Source organism: Ursus maritimus, unplaced genomic scaffold (assembly GCF_017311325.1).
Source record: "Ursus maritimus isolate PB19 unplaced genomic scaffold, ASM1731132v1 scaffold_24, whole genome shotgun sequence".
Lineage (NCBI taxonomy): Eukaryota > Metazoa > Chordata > Mammalia > Carnivora > Ursidae > Ursus > Ursus maritimus.
In genome coordinates, this window is record NW_024424897.1 from 16,644,848 (window position 1) to 16,663,943 (window position 19,096).

Below are 19,096 nucleotides of genomic sequence, written 5' to 3' on the forward strand. Positions count from 1 at the left end.
GGGGCTCGATCCCATAACGCCGGGATCACGCCCTGAGCCGAAGGCAGACGCTTAACCGCTGTGCCACCCAGGCGCCCCAAAGACTTCTGTTTTTTAACCTTCAAATATTCTTTTGGTATAAAGGAAGAAGAAATGTCTTTTGTGATTATTTTTAATACTCTCATTTGCTGTGCTGCAATTTATAACTATGCCTCAGATGTTGAGCATTTAGATTATTGATATACACCATTGCAGTGATCATCTTGGTGTATAAGATTTTGGGAAATGTGTTTATTGGGTTATTTCTTTAAGATAGATTTTTAGGATTGAGTGATAATGAACATCTGTATAAGTCTTGCTACTTAACACCACTTTACTTTCCAAGAGGAAATCAGTGTTTAGGGCAATGAGTATGTGTGCCAAATTTGCCATGATTTTGGCATCATTGATCTAATTGTTCAGGATTTTTGTGGTACTTGAGTACATGTACAGGCTATATCTAAGAACATTTTCCCAGTGTTCACTCATTGTAGTTTGCTTATGTCTTTTCTGCTTATATACTTTGATCTAGCTTTTTGGTTAATTTGTTATGAAAACATTTTAATGAGCTTCCCAGTCTATTATCCTTTCTTTTTTTTTTTTTTTTTTTTAAGATTTTATTTATTCATTTGACAGAGAAGGAGAGAGAGCAAGCACAAGTGGGGGGGTAGGAGAGGGAGAAGCAGGCTCCCCACTGAGCAGAGAGCCGGACATGGGGCTTGATCCCAGGACCCCGGGATCATGACCCAAGCTGAAGGCAGACATTCAACCGACTGAGCCACTCAGGCTCCCCTCTGTTGTCTTTTCTTCATACTTGCCTACAACTGCTCTGCTCTGCAGATCCTTTGGTGTTTTCTCCCCGGGGGTATAAAGATCAAAAAGAAATTGAACAATACTGAAAAACAGAATTTCAGCCTCAAAATACTGTCTTTGATATGGACTGGTAGCATTTAGAGGGAGGAGAACTTAAGCACACCCCAAAGTCATTTTGAGTGTAAGGAGACAAAGACCACTGCCTTCCTGTGGTATTCCAGGAACACAGATAAGTGTATCTGTGGCTTTATTGCCTGTAACTCAGAGACTCCATATGATTGACATCTCAGGGCTGTACTTCTCCCTTTTGAGCCTAATAAATACATAATTTGTTTTGAAATAGATTCAGACTTTTCCAGATTCTTTCCCACCTCCCTTTTTTTCAGTTTATGACCTAAGCATATATTTGATTTGTGTAGTCCAGAAGCAGTAGTAACTAACCGATAGCATTAGGTAATTAGTTATTCACGGAGCTTTTATTAATTTTTTTCTATTTTAGCATATGCATATATATTTACACAATATGGTTTTCTAGAAAGAGGTTTCCAGCATAAACTGTGAAGTTAGGCAGGTAGTAACTACATTTACATTGTCTCTTAGTTGCCTTGATACTGAACCTATGTATCCTTCTTGACCCTTAGTTGAAGACTCTTGTTACCATGTAATTATTTTGCTTAAGCTTCTGTTCCATGGAATCATTAAAGCATTTCCCCATCAGTAAGCACTTAATACTCGTCTGTTGAATATTTTGGTTCCTTACCCTTCTTCACCGCAAAGCAAAAGCCAGTTCTCTTAGTTATATTTTTCTTCCCTCAGTCATACATGTTTGATTTTGCAGATTGGTTGTCAGAAATTTTAGGTGTTTCATTTAAATGATGAAATGGTGCCACATTTCAGTCTGGATGCTGTTGGTTAAATGTTGTCTTGTATTTTTATCTTTCTCCTTTAGATTGAGTCTGTTTCTCAGCCACTGGAAAACCATGGTGCCTCTGGTCATCCTTCAGAGTCATTGTCTACCAAATCATGTGGAGCATTGAGACCTGTCAATGGAGTTATTAACACGTAAGTTTTATGTTTTCTACTTCCTGTGCACAGTAGTAGGCTTGTAAAAGATGAATTTGGGGCTCTTAGTAATCCCTAGCCAGGACTAACCCTGGTTTAAAGACAGAAACTTTATTGCTTAATAGTATTGTGCATGCTTCTTACTGTAGCCTAAAATTAACTCACCATGGAGAAAAAAATAAAAGGTCCTACTTTTGTGAGTCCTTATGGTTGGTCCTAGTCTTGGTAGAATTCTTGAGAAGTGTTTACATAAACTCTTTTACTCTAGGATGGATTAGATCCCTAAAGGCTATGTTTGTACATCTGTATTTATGAAAGTTGAAGGAATCCCTCTGCAAGTGAACAGTGTGTACCCATCCCTAAAAGTCGAATTTTACAGAAGAACTGATTCTCAGACAGCTCATTAACATTTGCAGGATTAATCATTTTCTTACCAGTCGCAATTTTCTCGATTTTCTTTATTTGTGTTTCTGTTGTAGAAGAGAACTTAATCACTTGGAACCTGAGTTTGTCACTTACTGACTTGCACTTTTCAGACATGATGTTAATGTCCACCAGGAGTCTTAAAAATAAGCACAGACACTGCACACACTTGCACTTGAAGTGACACGCAGAATACTTGTGTCTGTGAACATTGTAAACAGAGGAGGTTGAACCGGTATAAGAGGCTTTGTTTCCTTGTCTTCTGAGAAGTGAATATTCTTCCCTCCCCTTGTATAGTCTTCAGCCTATCTTGGCAGACCACATTCCAGGGGACATCTCTGATGCTGAGGAACAGTTACAAAAAAAGCAACGACTCAATCTAGTTTCTTCATCAACTGACGGCACCTGTGTGGCAGCCCGAACCCGTCCTGTGCTGAGCTGTAAGAAACGAAGGCTTGTTCGACCCAACAGCATCGTTCCTCTTTCCAGGAAGGTCAGTACCAGTGAGACTTGGTCATTGTTAAACAGTAAGCCAGAGGCTCAGATAGAGTTATTAGTCTCTTGCCAGCTTTGGTTCATTTAACTAGTGTTTTCCAAACTTGGCTAACCACCTGAGTTTCCTGGGGAACTTGAGAAAATACTGGGCTCCTGACACCTGTTTCCTAGCGATTCTGATTTGGTTGTTCTGAAGTTGGGTCTGGGACTCTTGTTTTCAGAAAAACAAAAACTCCCAGGTGGTTCTTGAGCCAGGTTTGGAAATCACTGACTTGAGCTTTTTAATAGAAATGGGAGAAAAGTTTAAGTGCTGCCATCAGCACTTAGAAGGAGGGTGATGTGCTTCCCAGTTGTCCTGTTATCACTGAAAATGGCTATGTGGCATGCTTTCCTTTCGACTAAGAATCTCCATTAAAATTTTTAAGTTCGTGTGACTGTCTTCACAGAGAAAATGGAGATTAATTCACGAGTGCAGGAAACTTTTGATTGTTGCCTCTTCAAATAACAGAGTTGGATTTATTCCAAAACTAATGAAGTAATACTTCAGTAAAATTAATACCATGCAGTGGTTCAGAGCACTAACTTTGAAGAGGATAAACCTGGGTTTGAATCATGGCACTGCCACTTGGTAGTTTTGTGATTTGGAACGTGTTAACACCCCCTTACTCCCCTCCCCAGACCCTTCCCTTCTCCCCAGGCCTCAGAGATCTCATAGGGTAGTTTGAGGGTTAGATAAAATGCGTGTAACTTGCTCTTGGGGTTTTCTGGCTGATAAGTTACTGGTGCAAAGTGACTGTTTCTGTTAGCACTTTTATTATTGTTCAGTCGTTCACTCATTCAACAAATACTGAGTTCCTCGAGCGAGCTGGGTCTGTTCTATGCACTGGGAATACAACACTAAACAAAACAGATAAAAATGTTTGCACTCCTGAAATACTCTAGTGGGCAGAGACAGAAAATAAAACAATAAGTTAAGTATAATGGTATGTCCTGTAGTGTTAAGTGCTGGGGAGAAAAATGTAGCAGACAAGGGAATAGGGACTGCTGGGGAGCTCAGACGGAATTAAGCCTTGAGGCATTCTAAGGATAAGGAAGAGACTGGGAAGGAGTGACTAGTGATGTAGAAGGAAAATGAAGAAAGTGAGACACATGGAAGGCAAATGAATAACATGTGTCAGAGAGGAGGGAGGATAGTGTGTGAGCTGCTGCAGCCAGGTCCAATTAGATGAAGACTGTGAACTAACCGTTGGGGGTGTGGTGGGGCTAGAGCTTTTCAAGATCTGTGTGAGCAGTTTTACTAATGGAAGAAGAGTGAAATTCTGCTTGGAGTGGGTTCAGGAGAGGATGGGAGGCAAGGAATTGAGGGGAACCTTTTAGGATAACACTTTCAAAGAATGCTTCTGTAAAGGAGAGCAGAGAAATAGCTTATTTGAAGGGAAATCTTTCTTACGATAGAACTTTTTACACTCTGTTTGCTGGTGAGAAAACTGCTGATGAAGAGGGGAGAGAATTGTTGGAACCATTAATATTTGGACAGTGGATTTGCAGTATTTGGCTTATGTTGTTATAGTATGCAGTTGGACTGCAGAACTTTGCCATGATTTTTTTTTTTTTTTTTTTTTTTAAGGAAAACATCGTAAGTTAAAATTAACTATCAGGTTGTGCCATATTTCTCTAGTCTATTCTTCAGAATTCCTGAATTACCAAAATACCAGAAAAGAAAAAGGTATTTGGCAAGTTTCTCATATTGACATTTGAGTCTCAATTTTTTATTAATAGTCCTATAAATCTAAATTATTTTTCTTAAAGGTTGAAGAGTTGATTTGGGAAAGCAAGAAAACAGTATATCACTGTCAAATGTAAGAAAGTAATTTTTGATCATGACTCTGATGCTTTTAACAGCAACAAAAAAACCCTCAACTAAACAAAACAAAACAAAAAAACCTCATGGAGAAATACTGTCCCCTTCCTCTGTTTTGGTAGTGTGCTAGTCCCGCTGTGTCATGACATCTAAGGGTTTTATAGAAATTTTCTGTGGTGTAGGGTGGCCTCCTGGATTCTTTGCATTCTGTGAACTAGTAAATCTTGCTTGTTGCTATTGACAGTAGATTCTTCTGGTCTGTGCCTAAAATCTAATGTACTTTTGAAGAGACATCTAAAGCATACTAAAGACTCTTCGGTTCCACTGCCAGTTTTTAAAACACCATCATCCTGACATGGAAAGTAAGCTACATGGAAAATAAGACAAAAGAAATAAATTGAGTTCGGGGAAATAAACCATTTGCTGGTTATAGCAGAGATGCTGGAGTTCTGCCAGTGTTGGAGGCAAAGGCCATTTTGTCTATCTTGGTTGCTCACTGTTTCTCCTTGCTCAGTGATATTTGCCTTTTATCATCTTGTGGTGCTGGGTTTGCCAAGCAAATTAATTCAGCACTTTGTTGAGTGCCCACTGTGTTCCAGGTATTCTTCAGGTTTCATTGGTGAACCAAGTCCTTGCCTTCATGGAGCTAACTTTCTGATGACAGAGCCTAGTTGCAAAGAAGTTAACAGATAAACCATTTTCTGATGTTGGTAAATGGCATTGAGAGTTCTCACTCACTGTCATAGGATTTGCTTCCAAGTTAAAAAAAAAAAAGAATCTTAATAATAGAAACTTCATGTTTCTGGATTAACTCAAATTACCTTTGTTATTTCCCCTCCCACCACATTTCCTACCTACCCAAGAAAGGTGGTTACTAGTATATCTATGCGTATAGAATGTGAAAAACAGGTGTTTAATGTCAGTGTTACTGGCTTACCTACGTATTTTAAATTATCTCTGCTTCACTCTAGATCCAAATATAAAACTCACTTTAGGGAACTCGCTCAGTTTTACAGGACAGTCATCTTAGCTGAATCACAGCTGGAATTTTATTCCATCAAGTTTTACCAGCATTTCTAAATTACAATATATCTTACAATTGAGATGTACTTTTAGTGTAGTAGCACATTTCTTTTGCTCCTAAAAGGCTATTTTTATGTCATTAATATCTTCAATTGAGTGACTACAACGAAGGGGGTTCAGTAGGTTGAACTTGTTGGAAACAAATAGGAATAAGACCTATCAGTAAATAATGAAAGACTTTGAATGCCCAAACTGTTGATTTAGGTTTTATCATCTAGATTTTAGAGAACTGTAGTTTTGAGCAGTGAAGTGTCCATAAGCTGTTTTTAAAAGATAAAGTGTGCAGGTAGTTTATGTTTGGAGTAGATTGGCCATAAAATATACTGGAGTCAGAAAGAAAGGCTAGTAACAATAGTAATCCTAGAGGAAATAACAGTCTGAAGGCTCCAAAGCTCTCAGGATGCAATAGATTTCAAAACTAGTCCTAAGGAAGAATCCCCAGGGTGTTGTGAATATCAGAGTTGGGAGGACTGAGAGCTTTGACATTGGAAGAGTGGGGTTCCCATGGAAATCAGTACGGCCTGGGGAGAACATGGGGGTACTTCCTGTATCGCCATTTCATTGTAATATTAGTGCAGATCAGAACAGGTTGCCCATTCTGCTATGTATTACATATTTCATCACTGTTAGGGGTCTGGTTTGGTGCATGTTAGCAGTTAGCTAAGCCAGTGAAGAAACACTCAAGTGGGAAGTTCTTAAACATGTATCATTAATGTTTATTTCCTTGCCCTGCTGCTTATGTGAGGTAGAGATTTACAGCTTAATCTAAAACATTAGTTTCTAGATACCGAAATTTCAAATCAATAAAAGTTTTAAAATAAATCTGGGGCCAATATAGGGTTGCTTTTTATTTTGTTAGATAAAGTTATTTTATAAAACAAGTATATCATAATACATATGTTATTTAAAATAACATGCCATGAGATTTTTGGATTGGCCTTAATAGCATTTATTTTAATTTTTTTTAAGATCATACAGTTCTTTTTAGAATTTTTTATTTTCTACAGCATTCTTTAGAATATAGTTACCATACAGTGTTATACCAGTATAGTTACACTATACCAGTATAGTTACCATACAGTGTTATATTTCCATTATACAGTGTAGTAATTCAACAGTTCCATACATCACTTGGTGCTCATCCCGACAGGTGCACTCCTTGATCCCCATCACCTGTTTCACCCATCCCCCCCCACCCGCCACCCCTCTGGTAATCATCAGTTTGTTCTCTATAGCTAAGAATCCGTTTCTTGGTTTGTCTCTGTCATGCCTTTTTTTTTTTCTTCTTTGTTTCTTAAATTCCATATGAGTGAAATCATAACGGTATTTGTCTTCTCTGACTTATTCAGCGTTATACTTTCTAGCTCCATCCATGTCATTGCAAATGGCAAGATTTCTTTTTACGGCTAGTATTCCATATTGTGTGTGTGTGTGTGTGTGTGTGTGTGTGTACATACACACATTACCTCTTATTTATCCATTCATCTATCAATGGACATTTGGGCTGCTTCTGTAATTTGGCCATTATAAATAATGCTGCTGTATAAACATATAGGGGTAGTATAGGGGATTCTGGAAAATTCCCAGTGGTCATTCACTTCTTCTCTTGTATCACATTTGAGGATATACAGGACATTACATGGAGTAGGACATTCTCTTAAGGCACAGTGTCATGATATTTGTGGTTGAAAACTAAAGAACTAAAATGATTGTGAGTTTGTATTACAAGGGAAGAATCGGGGCACCTGAGTGGCTCAGGTGGTTAAGCAGCCGACTGACTCTTGGTTTTGGCTCCTTTCATGATCTCAGGGTCATGGATGGGACTGAGGCCCACGTTGGGCTCTGTGCTCAGTGGGGAGTCAGCTTGAGGGTTCGGTCTCTCCCTTTCTCTTTGTCCCTCTCCCTACTCGTGCACATGTGCGCTCTCTCTCTCTCAAATAAATTAAATCTTAAAAAAAATAAAAGTGAATAATTTGATATCAAATAAGATACATTCCTTATTGACAGGGGCTTCTTATGATAGATTTTGGAGGCCTAACTTTTCAATACTAGTCAAACTTTTGGGAAGGAGCAGGGAGTGCCTTGTGGACATTTGCAGTCATTATAAAACACAGACAAAATAAATTTTGAAAAGCTGAAGATAAAATATATACAAGTAGAAGCTCTGATGTTTTATTTATAAACTGTCTTCAAGCCAAAAGAATTTTTTTAATGCTTTGAACTAATATTCTGTGATTAACAGAAGATGGTGAATAGAGCTTTGCTTTGATGGTGGAATTCATCCATGTGCATTGCATTGGGTTTTTAATGGAAATTCCTTCAGAGAGAATTAATATACTTTATAGTATTAAAGGAACATAGAATTTCTCCGTGTATCCAGGTATTTTATTTCTTTTAGTTTTTATATATTTCCTACATTCTTGATACTTTTGTGATGCAAATGAAATTTTTTCTCTTTGTGTTATTTCATGAGTGCCGTTGATTTCTGAAATTGAACACTTCTGTGAACTCTGTTTTGGTTGATTATTTTAAATTGTCTAGATAGGCCATCTGTCACCAGCACATGATGTGATACCTCTTTATACACTTCTTACTCCTTTTCATTGACTAGATGTGATATACTTACAGAGCAGTGTTAAGAAATAGTTGATCACATAGCGAGGCATCTCATTCCTGGTTTTAATGGCGTTATTTTATTTTTCTTCTTTCTTTCTTTCTTTTTCTTTTTTTGTTAGAGGGAAGGGGAAGGGGCAGAAGGAGGGGGAGAGAGAATTGTGAGCAGGCTCCAGTAGATGCGGGGCTTGATCTCATGACCCTGAGATCATGACCTGAGCCAAAATCAAGAGTCAAACTCTTAGGACTGAGCCACCCAGGCGCCCCTCATGGCGATACTTTTAGAAGTCACTATTAATTTTGATGTAGGATAACTTCTTAAAATGAATTGGGACACTTTACCATTTACTGTGCTCTGGAAAACTTTAAAGATTTTTTGGGAAGTATCTCTTTTTTTACGATTTGTTGGAACTTAAGGTAAAGACCATCTGAGGCCAGCATCTATTTTACAGAAAATTGTCCATCTGTCAGACTTTTTAAATTAACTCGTACAGAATTTTATAGAATGCGTTTTTAATTTTTAAGTCCTTGTTATCTGTGGTTATGTCCATTTTTCAGTCTTAATTATATTCATGTTCTCTTACTTGATTATCTTGTCAGTTTTCCTGTTTTATTGGTCATTTCGAAGATCAATTATTTGCGGGTAATTCCTTCTTCCTGTGGTCTTGGTTTGTTTTGGGTTTTTTTTTGTTTGTTTTTTTCCTCTCCTCTCTGCGTTTATTCAAATGTTCAGTTAATTTATTTTGTTTTTTTTTTTATGTAATAATAAAAGCATTTTAACTTTTTGAATTTTCTTCTGAGTGTAGTTTTGGATAGCATTCCACAGCCTTTGATGTGTGAAGTATTCTTTTTGCTATTTGTAAGTTGCCTTTGAGATTTTGAGTTCTTTTCCCAGGAGTTACAAATTGAGTTTCCAAATTCTAAATGGTTAGCTTTTCTTTTCAAACTTTTCTTTAATTACTAATTTTTTTATAGCAGTTGGTTTAAAGTGGTGTTTCTGTAGTTTCTGCTTATATTTGTAGTCGATTATGTTGATTTTTTAAAAAATGTCATTGTTGTCTAGTCTGGAGTTCTATGTAATTATATCTTCTTAGTGACTTATGGCTTCTCTCTTCAATAGTTTTTGCCTCACATTCTGCTTTTCTTGATACTAATGTTACAGTGTGTGATTTTTTTTTTCACCCATTTACTTTAGCATTTTGTTTTCTGTATGTTTTTTTGAAACATGTTTTTTGATTTTAATGGGGATTTTATTAAATAAAAAAGTTTTTCATTTTATATTCAGTTTTCAAACTGGATTTAAAGGCTTATTTAGGCTTATTTTGACTGTAACATTTCATCGTTTATTGATAGTCCTTTTTATACCTTACTATGCCCATTTATTGAGTTCTTCATTTTAATTTCTAGTTTTTCAGGATTAGAACAACAGTTTGACCATGTTTCAGGTTCTTAGCTCATAATCTTTGTCCCTTAAAACTGTTTCACTGTCTTTTGGCGGTGGCATAGGGTGATTATTTGTTGTTTTGGCATAGAATTAAAATTATCTTATTTTCAGTCCTTTATATTGGTAACCAGTTCTGCTCTGTACTGTCGAGTGTGGTAGCTACTGTAGCCATGTGTAGCTATTTAAAATTGAGATAAAAAATTCAGTACCTCATTTGCACAGCCACATTTCAAGTGTTCAGTAGTCAGTCACATGTGACTGGTGGCTACCATACTTAAGTCACACAAATACTGAACGCTTCCATCATTGCAAAACTGGAATGGACAGTGCTGCAGGCTTTTAATATAGATCCTGTCAAGTCTTGTATAATAGTTTTGGTTCTTGATTCCCTGAAGTTTGTAGTTACAAATGGAAGTAGTCCAGTTATCTCTATGTTACTGTTTTCTCTCCTGCTTGTTTAGCTCTTACTACCTGCTGCTCCTCAGTGTCATCATTAAATTAAACATGGAAGTGATTGGCATAGTTTGAATGCACGTAACAAGTACTCAGATGTTAGCTGTTAACATTTCTGTCATGGTTTTCATCTCTTTGGTTCTCCTGTAGTATAAAGGAAGAAAGACCAGTTTATTGCTCACATTCCTATTTTAATTCTCCATATCCTTAGTTCTGACTATAGTTCCTCCTGGGGAGGTTCAGTTCTGCTACCGTGGGTAGTTAAGATTTTTTCTTTTTTCTTTTCAGATTTATATTTCCTTTTTATGTCATCTTGCTGCCCTTTCATCTTCCCTGTTTCCATGTAGTAGAAATTGTGTTATCTTTTACTCTATTGGAGATGTGAGAAGTTTCATTAATTAATTGTTTTATCAAACTTGTTTAATAGTTTTCCAGAGGTATGTTCTTCCTGAATTTCGTAGATTTGCTGCCTTTTCCCTTATTCCAATATTCTGCTCATAGTCCCCATGCTGAGGGTTTTTTTTTTTTTCTTTCTTTCATTATTCTTTTTTTAAAAAGTTGATCTATCCAGACTTTGTGATTTCACTAGAAAAATTTAGTAGCTGGCTGTATTTGTTTCCTATCACAGTTCTGGAGGCTAGAAGTTTGAAATCAAGGTGACAGCCCTTGCTGCCTCTGAAGGCTCTCTAGAAGAATCCTTTCTTGCCACTTCCTGCTTTCTTTGCTCGTGGTTGCTAGCAAACTTTAGCATTCCTTGGCTTAAGGCAGTGTATCTCCTATCTCTGCCTCTGTTTTTACATGATCATCTTCCCTGTGTGTCTGTGTCTTTGTGTTTTCACCTGGTCTTATTAAGGACACCATTCATTGGATTTAAGGCCACCCCAATTCAGTATCACTTGATGTTAAACTAATCACATTAGCAAAATCCTATTTACGAATAAGGTCACATTCTCTGGTTCTGGTTGGGCATGAATATTGGAGTGGGGTCTGGGGGGGCAGTATTCTACTCAGTACACTGGCCATTGGTCCTTGTCTCTGCTACTCATGTGATGGTTGAATCTTTTTCTTAATTCTAAATCTGGAAAGGTGCTATTCCTAATTCAGTTCCTGGGTTTCAGCAGCTTTCATACTTAACATACCTGTGCTCTAGTTGGAGAAATAGTTGGACTTCATTTTACTACCACTGCCAGTTTTCTGGAGCTCTTCTGTACCACTGAATTTATTGTGTGAAGAACTTGAATTCCCTGTATATGGAAAAACTTACCAGGCTTACCTGCCTCCTTCCCTAATTTTTTTTTAATTTTGTGAAGTGTAACGAATGATATACCAAACATTATGTACATACCACCTTAAATATTAATATCTTGACTTTTTTTAATATTTAAAGAAAATTACAGATGAACAGTGTTTATCTTCTGTCATCTCCTCTACCTGCTTCCTTCCCCAGAGGTAACCACTAATGGTGCGTTTGGTGTGTATACTCCCAGTTCAGGTTCTCTTAGATTTTTACTACACGTATATGTATCCGTGAGCAAAGTGCAGTATGTATTGTTTAGTTTAATGTTCATATAAAAATGTATATAAATGCCATCATGGTGTACATATTCTGCGGCTTGGTTGGTGTGTGTGTGTTTTTTAATTCACTGTTGCCTTTTCAGGATCTCCATGTTGATAGACATAATTTTAGTTCATCTTTTGTAAATAGTCCACATTTCCTTAAAAAAGACAATGTTTGTGTGAGTGTGAGTATATCCATATGCCATTTGTTGACTTCAGGGTTCTAAATTTAACTTCTGTTTGGGGCTTAATAATTATGTTCGTATCTCTGTGTCCTTTGGTCTGCTATTTCTCTTTGAATATATTTGGTATGTACCATCGTGTATGGTTAAAGTATACAACATGTTGATTTGATCTTTGATATTGCATTGTGCCTGCCAATTAATTGTAGCCTTAGCGAAAACCTCTGTCATGTCACAAAATTATCATTTCTTTCTTGTGGTGGGAATAATTAAGATCTAGTCTCTTCACATATTTATAATATAATATTGTTGTCTCTGTAATCACTCTGCTGTGTATTAGATCTCCAAGACTTACTCATCTACTGACTGCAAGTTTATACTTTTAAACTACGTCTCTTTATTTCCCCATTTCCCATTTCGGGTTGTTGTTGTTGTTGTTGTTGTTGTTGTTGTTGTTGTTGTTTTAACACGTACTTATTCATATAGTTCCAGGATGACTGGTTAGATACATACAAGCTCGTGGTTGTTATTTCTTCTTTTCCATCTTTCCTTTCTTCATTTTGTTGTTCCGTTTTTGGTCTCTAGTAATGATTTTACTTTAAGTAAGTGTCTTGATAAGTACTTGCTAAGTATATCTTTTTCCATCTCTGTTTTCACTTTTTCAGTGACAGTTTGTTTTAGCAGAGATGAATTAAACATTTACATTTACTCTGATTACTATTAGGTTTGGAATTCATTGCTTCCATGATTTTTTTTTTTTTTTTTTTTTTTTTTTGGTCTTGCCTTCTCTTTGTCTGTGGTGGGTTTTTTTTTTGTCTGTGGTGGTTTTTTTTTGTTTGTTTGTTTGTGGGTTTTTTTTGTTTTTTTGTTTTTTTTTGTTTTTTTTTGCTTTTTTGCTTTTTGTTTTGCTTTGTTTTGTTTTTTTTTTTTGGTTTTGATTTTGGTTTTGGTTTTTTTTGTCTCTTCGCTGGGTTTAGTTGAATCTTCTTTTCATTTCTTGCTACTTCGGGAACAATAGGACTTTTGAATGCCTCTTTTTAAAACATCTTTTTTTCTCATCTATAATAGATCTTTAATATTTTAGTTACCTTGTTTTTATTTATTTTTTTTTATTTTTTAAAAATTTTTTAAGTAGGCCCCACACCCAACATGGGCTTGAACAAATGACCCGGAGTTTGAGTCGGATTTTCTACCAGCTGAGCCAGCCAGGCACCCCAGTTACCTTGTTTTTAAATCCTTCCCAAATGAGTCCTCTGTAAATTCATATTTATTTATATTGACCAACACATTTGCCATTCTTGTTCATGGGTGCTTCTTCCTGAACATGTCCTTCAGTAGCCTTCCAGCAGTGGTCTAGTAACTGTCAAGTCAGTCGTTACATAGTGTGGGTGTGGGTGTGTGTGTGTGTGTGTGTGTGTGTGTGTGTATATATATATATATATATATGCATGTTTTTTTTTTTTTAAGATTTTATTTATTTACTTGACAGGCAGCGAGAGAGGGAGCACAAGCAGGGGGAGTGGGAGAGGGAGAAGCAGGCTTCCCGCTGAGCAGGGAGCCCGATGCGGGGGCTCGATCCCAGGACCCTGGGATCATGACCTGAGCCAAAGGCAGATGCTTAACGACTGAGCCACCCAGGCGCCCTTACATATGTGTATTTGTAAATACAGTTATAAATTGCCTTTATTCTTGAATGACGGTGTAACTGCATGTAAAATTTTCTGTTCAGTGGTGTGGAGATACTGCATTGCATCCAGTATTTATCGTTGTTGATGAATTCTGATGTCAGTTTGGTCATTCTTTTATAGTTTATCTTCTCTCTAGTAATTTAAATTCCCCAACCCCCTACTTTCAGTTTTGTTTTTATGTTTTGCAAAAACAAGGGACATATTTAGATGTATGAATTGATTTTTAGGCACTTAGGGTCTTGGTGTGCACCCTTATTCTGAGAGTTCTTGTCTATCTGGAGTTTTGAAAATTGAAAATTATTATTTATTTATATTTATTATTATTTCTTTAAACTTTTTCCTCTTTTCTCCTCTTTAATATGGAATGTCTATTTATATGTAGATTGTTGTAGATCTTGTCATTCTCTCTTCCATATCTCTTCTTTTTTTTTTATATTTCCCATTTCCATCTCTGTCTTGCTCTGTTTTATTCTCAGTAGACTTCTGTGACTGTTTCTTCTATTCATCAGCTTTCTCTCCAGCTGTGTTTAGTTTACTATTAAACCTGTCAGTTGTTTGGTTTTTTGTGTTTTGTTTGGTTTTTTACTTCAGTATGTGCTTTTTTTTTTTTTTTTTTTTTTTTTTTTTTTTTTTTTTTTTTTACCTCCAAGATTTTATTTATTAGAGAGAGAGCATGAGTGGGGGGTAAGGGCAGAGGGGGAGGGAAAACAGATTCCCCACCAAGCAGGGAGCCCGATGTGGGACTCTATTCCAGGACCCCAGGGTCATGACCTAGGCTGAAGGCAGATGCTTAACCAGCTGAGCCACCCAAGCGCCCCAATGTATGTTTTTCATTCAGAATTTATTTGTGGTTACTTTTAGAAACATCCTTTTTTTTTTTTTTTTTAATCCTTTCCTATTCTTTTATGATGTTCATTCCTTCCTTTATTTGAACAACCGTAATATACTTTATTTATTTATTTATTTAGAGAGCTATGTAGGTATGTATATATTTGCCAACAGTAGAGAATATGAGGTTTCCACATCTTTGGCCAATATATTTACCTTAAAATTGCTTTCAGATTATTCCATTTCCAGGGGTTCCTGGCTGTCTCAGTGTGTAGAGCATGGGACTCTTGATCTTGGGATCCTGAGTTCAAGCTCCACGTTGGGCTTAGAAATCACTTTTTAAAAATTATTCCATTTTGAGTTTCTTTATGACCATTTCTCCCCATTTTTGCATCTGCTGACTGCCACACATCAGTCTGTGTTCTTGTCTGCTTTGTAATCTTTCACACCTGGGGCAGGGGGGATGAAGGCATATTTTCTGTAGCGGTTTTGTATGATCCCTCGACTGTGGAAGTGTCCTTAAAGCACAGTTTTCCATTGATCATCTTTTGCCTTTTTTTTTTTTTTTAAACTAATTCATTTTTTTTTTTTTTTTTTAAGATTTTATTTATTTGATGGAGAGGGAGAGAACGTAAGCACAAGCCGGGGGAGTGGCAAGCAGAGGGAGGGGAAGAAGCCACCCAGGCGCCCTTAAACTAATTCATTTAGAAATACCACCTTTGCTACGTATTAAGCTGTCATGTATACTTTGGTCTAGTTCTCGGTTTAATTTTTTTGTAGCAGACTATTTTAATTACTCTGACGTTAAAATATTTTGATATGTAGTAGGGCAAAGCACTCCCCTCTATCTTTGCCTATCAGAAATTTTATGGTAACTTTTCCCTTTAAGCATATATTCTTTCAATTCCAGTTTTAAGATGATTTGTTTAAATCTTACTTGCCTTTTCCTTCCCAACAAAACCTTACTAAGATTGTAGATTAATTTGTAGATTATTAATAGCTTTAAAAAGCTTTGTGTTTACAAGTTTCAGTTCACTTTACTCCAGAATATTTTTTATTATTTTTACAGTCAAGAAAAGATTTTTTTTTTTTCACTTGTATGTTTCTAAATAACAGTTATTTTTAAGAAGGTGACATTTCAGAAAAAGACCTGAGGTGAGAGGAATAACATGGAAAGGTCCATGGTTTGGAATTTTGCCTGCCATATTGAGGAAGTAGCAGTGGTAAAGTGAGCAAGGAGAGAAGCGGGAAATAAAAGGACATGAGGTCAGAAAAGGGATAGAGGTGACAGATGGTGTAAAGCTTTGTGCGCACCATTGCAAGAACTTTGGCTCTTGTTCCTTGTGAGATGAGGAGCCATTGGAACGTTAGAAGCTGAGGATGGTAAGCCAAGGTTATACCTACTACTGTATTTTGATTAGTTGGAGGAGGGGCAAGCAGGAAGATAAGTTAGGAGTTATTTAAGAAATTCATATGTGAGGGGCGCCTGGGTGGCTCAGTTAAGCCCCCTGACTCTTGATTTCAGCTCAGGTCATGATCTCAGGGTCATGAGATCGAGCCGCACATCTGACTCTGTTGGGTGTGGAGCCTGCTTAAGATTCTCCCTCTCCCTCCCCACCAGCCCCCTCTTAAAAAAAAAAAAAATCATATGAGAAAAGATACTGACTTAGACCAGGGTTATTGCAGTTGAGGATGGTATAAAGTGGTCAGATTCTGGATACATTAAGAAGGTGGAGATCACAGGATTCATGATTGGATATGGGGTATGGTAAAAGAAGGAAGTTTAGGATGAGTTCAGATATTTAGGACTGAGCAGCTAGAAATTGGGAAGAGCAGGAGCTCAGTTTGGAACTGAGGTACCTGTTAAGAGAGCTAAGCGAGGGGCGCCGGGGTGGCTCAGCGGTTAAGCGTCTGCCTTCAGCTCAGGGCGTGATCCCAGCGTGATGGGATCGAGCCCCACATCAGGCTCTTCTGCTGGGAGCCTGCTTCTTCCTCTCCCACTCCCCCTGCTTGTGTTCCCTCTCTCGCTGGCTGTCTCTATCTCTGTCGAATAAATAAATAAAATCTTAAAAAAAAAAAAAAAGAGCTAAGCAAAGTTTAGTGAACTGTTAATTAATATACAAATGAAATTATATTAATTGATATACTAATATTGAATAATCCTGATATCCAGAAATCTCTACTTGCTCAGGTTTGGTTGTTTATATTTGTTGTGATTTTTAAAATTAATTTTCTTACTACAAAATATATATTGTGATTTTTTTAAAACACAAATAGGTTCTGGGGCGCCTGGGTGGCTCAGTCAGTTAAGCATCTGCCTTTGGCACGGGTCATGATCCCAGGTCCTGGGATAGAGCCCTGTGTCAGGCTCCCTGCTCAGCGGGGAGTCTGCTTCTCCCTCTGCCCCTCCCCCAACTTGTGTGCGCGCGCGCTCTCTCTCTCTCTCTCTCTCTCTCTCGCTCTCTCTCTCCTCAAATAAATAAAATCTTTAAAAATTTTTGTTTTTCTGAAAGGGCGGTAGAATTCTAATTTCTCTGTTAGTATCAGCCATCTTAATTGAACAGAAAATTATTCTTTAATGCTTGCATTTATTTATTTATTTTTAAAGACTTTATTTATTTTTAAAGATTTTATTTATTTATGTGTCAGAGAGAGAGCACAAACACAAGCAGGGGGAGCGGCAGGCAGAGGGAGAAGCAGGCTCCCCCCTGAGCAAGGAGCCCAGTGTGGGACTCAATCCCCTGGGATTATGACCTGAGCTGAAGGCAGACACTTAACTGACTGAGCCACCCAGGTGTCTCTCTTTAATGTTTTTTAAGATCTCACCAGGGAAATAGACTTGTCTGAGCCTCTACCTTTTTTAAGATATGTGTATGTGTTATTCTCTTATTAGATGAAATAAAAAGATACGTAACATTTAAACATCGTAGAAATGCATAATTTGTACACACATGTATTACATATGTACAGTTTCCAGTTTTTAACTTGTGCTTTTTTGATGAGTTCTTATATGTTGGCATTTCCTCCTTTTTCTCTTCATGAAGCCAGTCTTACAGTTTATCTGATTATTAATTCATCTGTTCCTGTCCACCCCACCCTTGAGGTGGGTTTAGGAAGAAGGAAAAGGAAAACTCCCAAAGAATAGCTCTTAAATTTGCTATTTCTGACATCTATTTCCTCTTTTGGCAATTTCAGCTTTTATCTTAATCTCTTAGTTTTCCTTTGTTATTTTTGCCATATTCTTTTTACTTTACACCCAATCTATTGGCTGTTGACTTAAGGGTATACTACAGCCATTAGATAGAATGTTCATTTTTCATATAGACAGCTAGTTGATACCATGGGTTAGTTTATGAGGAAAAACATATCTCCATTTTAAGATTTATTATTTTGATTTTGGTATCTTTTTCTAATCTCTCTTTAATGTTTTAATTTTTAGTGCAATTTCTAGATCTGCTGTGTGAGCTGTGGTTTTCATCTCTGCCAGCAGCTCTCTCAGCTCCGTCTCAGAATGCTATCTCTGTCAGAAGCCAGCGCTGATTAAATAGCGTGCGAGGGGTATTTTTTCCCAAACCAGTACGGTTAATGTTGGCTACACAGTAGCATCATGTTTAATTGGTATAATTCCCTTTCAGAAAGTGGCATCTACAATTGCAGGTTATTAGAATTCTTTTATTGCAGTGTGAGTTGCCCAGTCTGACCTTCACAGGACCTTCTTTGCATGCCACCCAACTATGTGGTTGCATGGAGGAGGCAGTTGGGGAATATTGATAAAGACCGTGGTGTTCTCATATGTATCTTTCTCCTGTACGCATCTGTAAAGGCAAATAGTCTTCAGGAGAGGTTTGTGCTGAAACTGAATGCAGCTCTTGAAGTTGTTGTAGGCTTTTTGCTAGCAGAGTTTCCATGCTACCCTTTTGTTTTTATTATGATACTACTTTTGCTCAGAGCATCCCTTCTCACGGTGCTGTTCCACAGGCCAGTCTGTTTCTTCTAGGACTGTATGCTGCCCAAATGACTTTTTATGGGTCATGATTTGGCACATGCCAGATTTGTCCATCCTAACACTAGAGCCTAGGTATCCTGCATTCAGCATGACCTGAAGTCATGCTTCCTCAAAGCATAAAATTAAAAAAAAAAGCCTCCCTCCCCCCCCCAGTATTAAGTCTTTCAAAGAGTTAAATTACGTTTCTCTGTGGACTTAGCAGAAGAGGTTATTTCTTACCCTGCCTACATGTGTACAAAGGAAGTTTAATGGGAATTTCTATCCCCTTGAATTTAATCTAACGTAAAGACTATGGTGTGAACACTCACCAGACCAAATTTTTTTTAAGCTTTTATTTATTTACTTGAGAGAGAGAGAAAGAGAGAGGGAGGGAGGGCATGAGCAGGGGACAGGGGCAGAGGGAGAGAAAGAAGCAGACTTCCCCCTGAGCAAGGAGCTCTGTCCCAGGCCCCCTAGATCACAACCTGAGCCTAAGGCAGACACACTTAACCCAATGAGCCACCCGGGTGCCCCCAAATTTATTTTCATTGCTTAGGCATGAACTTTATAACCATGGATTTTAGGCTAGGT

At 37.4% G+C, this 19,096-nt stretch overlaps 1 protein-coding gene across 2 annotated transcripts in view; it reads left to right on the top strand.

The window, feature by feature from the left end:
* KANSL1 (KAT8 regulatory NSL complex subunit 1) overlaps window positions 1-19,096 on the top strand; it is a 177,064-nt gene that overhangs the window by 142,347 nt on the left and 15,621 nt on the right. For both annotated transcript variants that reach the window (XM_040640439.1, XM_008693573.2), the window contains 2 exons: window positions 1,781-1,893; window positions 2,614-2,809. In XM_040640439.1, the coding sequence (XP_040496373.1) occupies window positions 1,781-1,893; window positions 2,614-2,809 (309 nt within the window). The remainder of the gene's footprint in view (window positions 1-1,780; window positions 1,894-2,613; window positions 2,810-19,096) is intronic.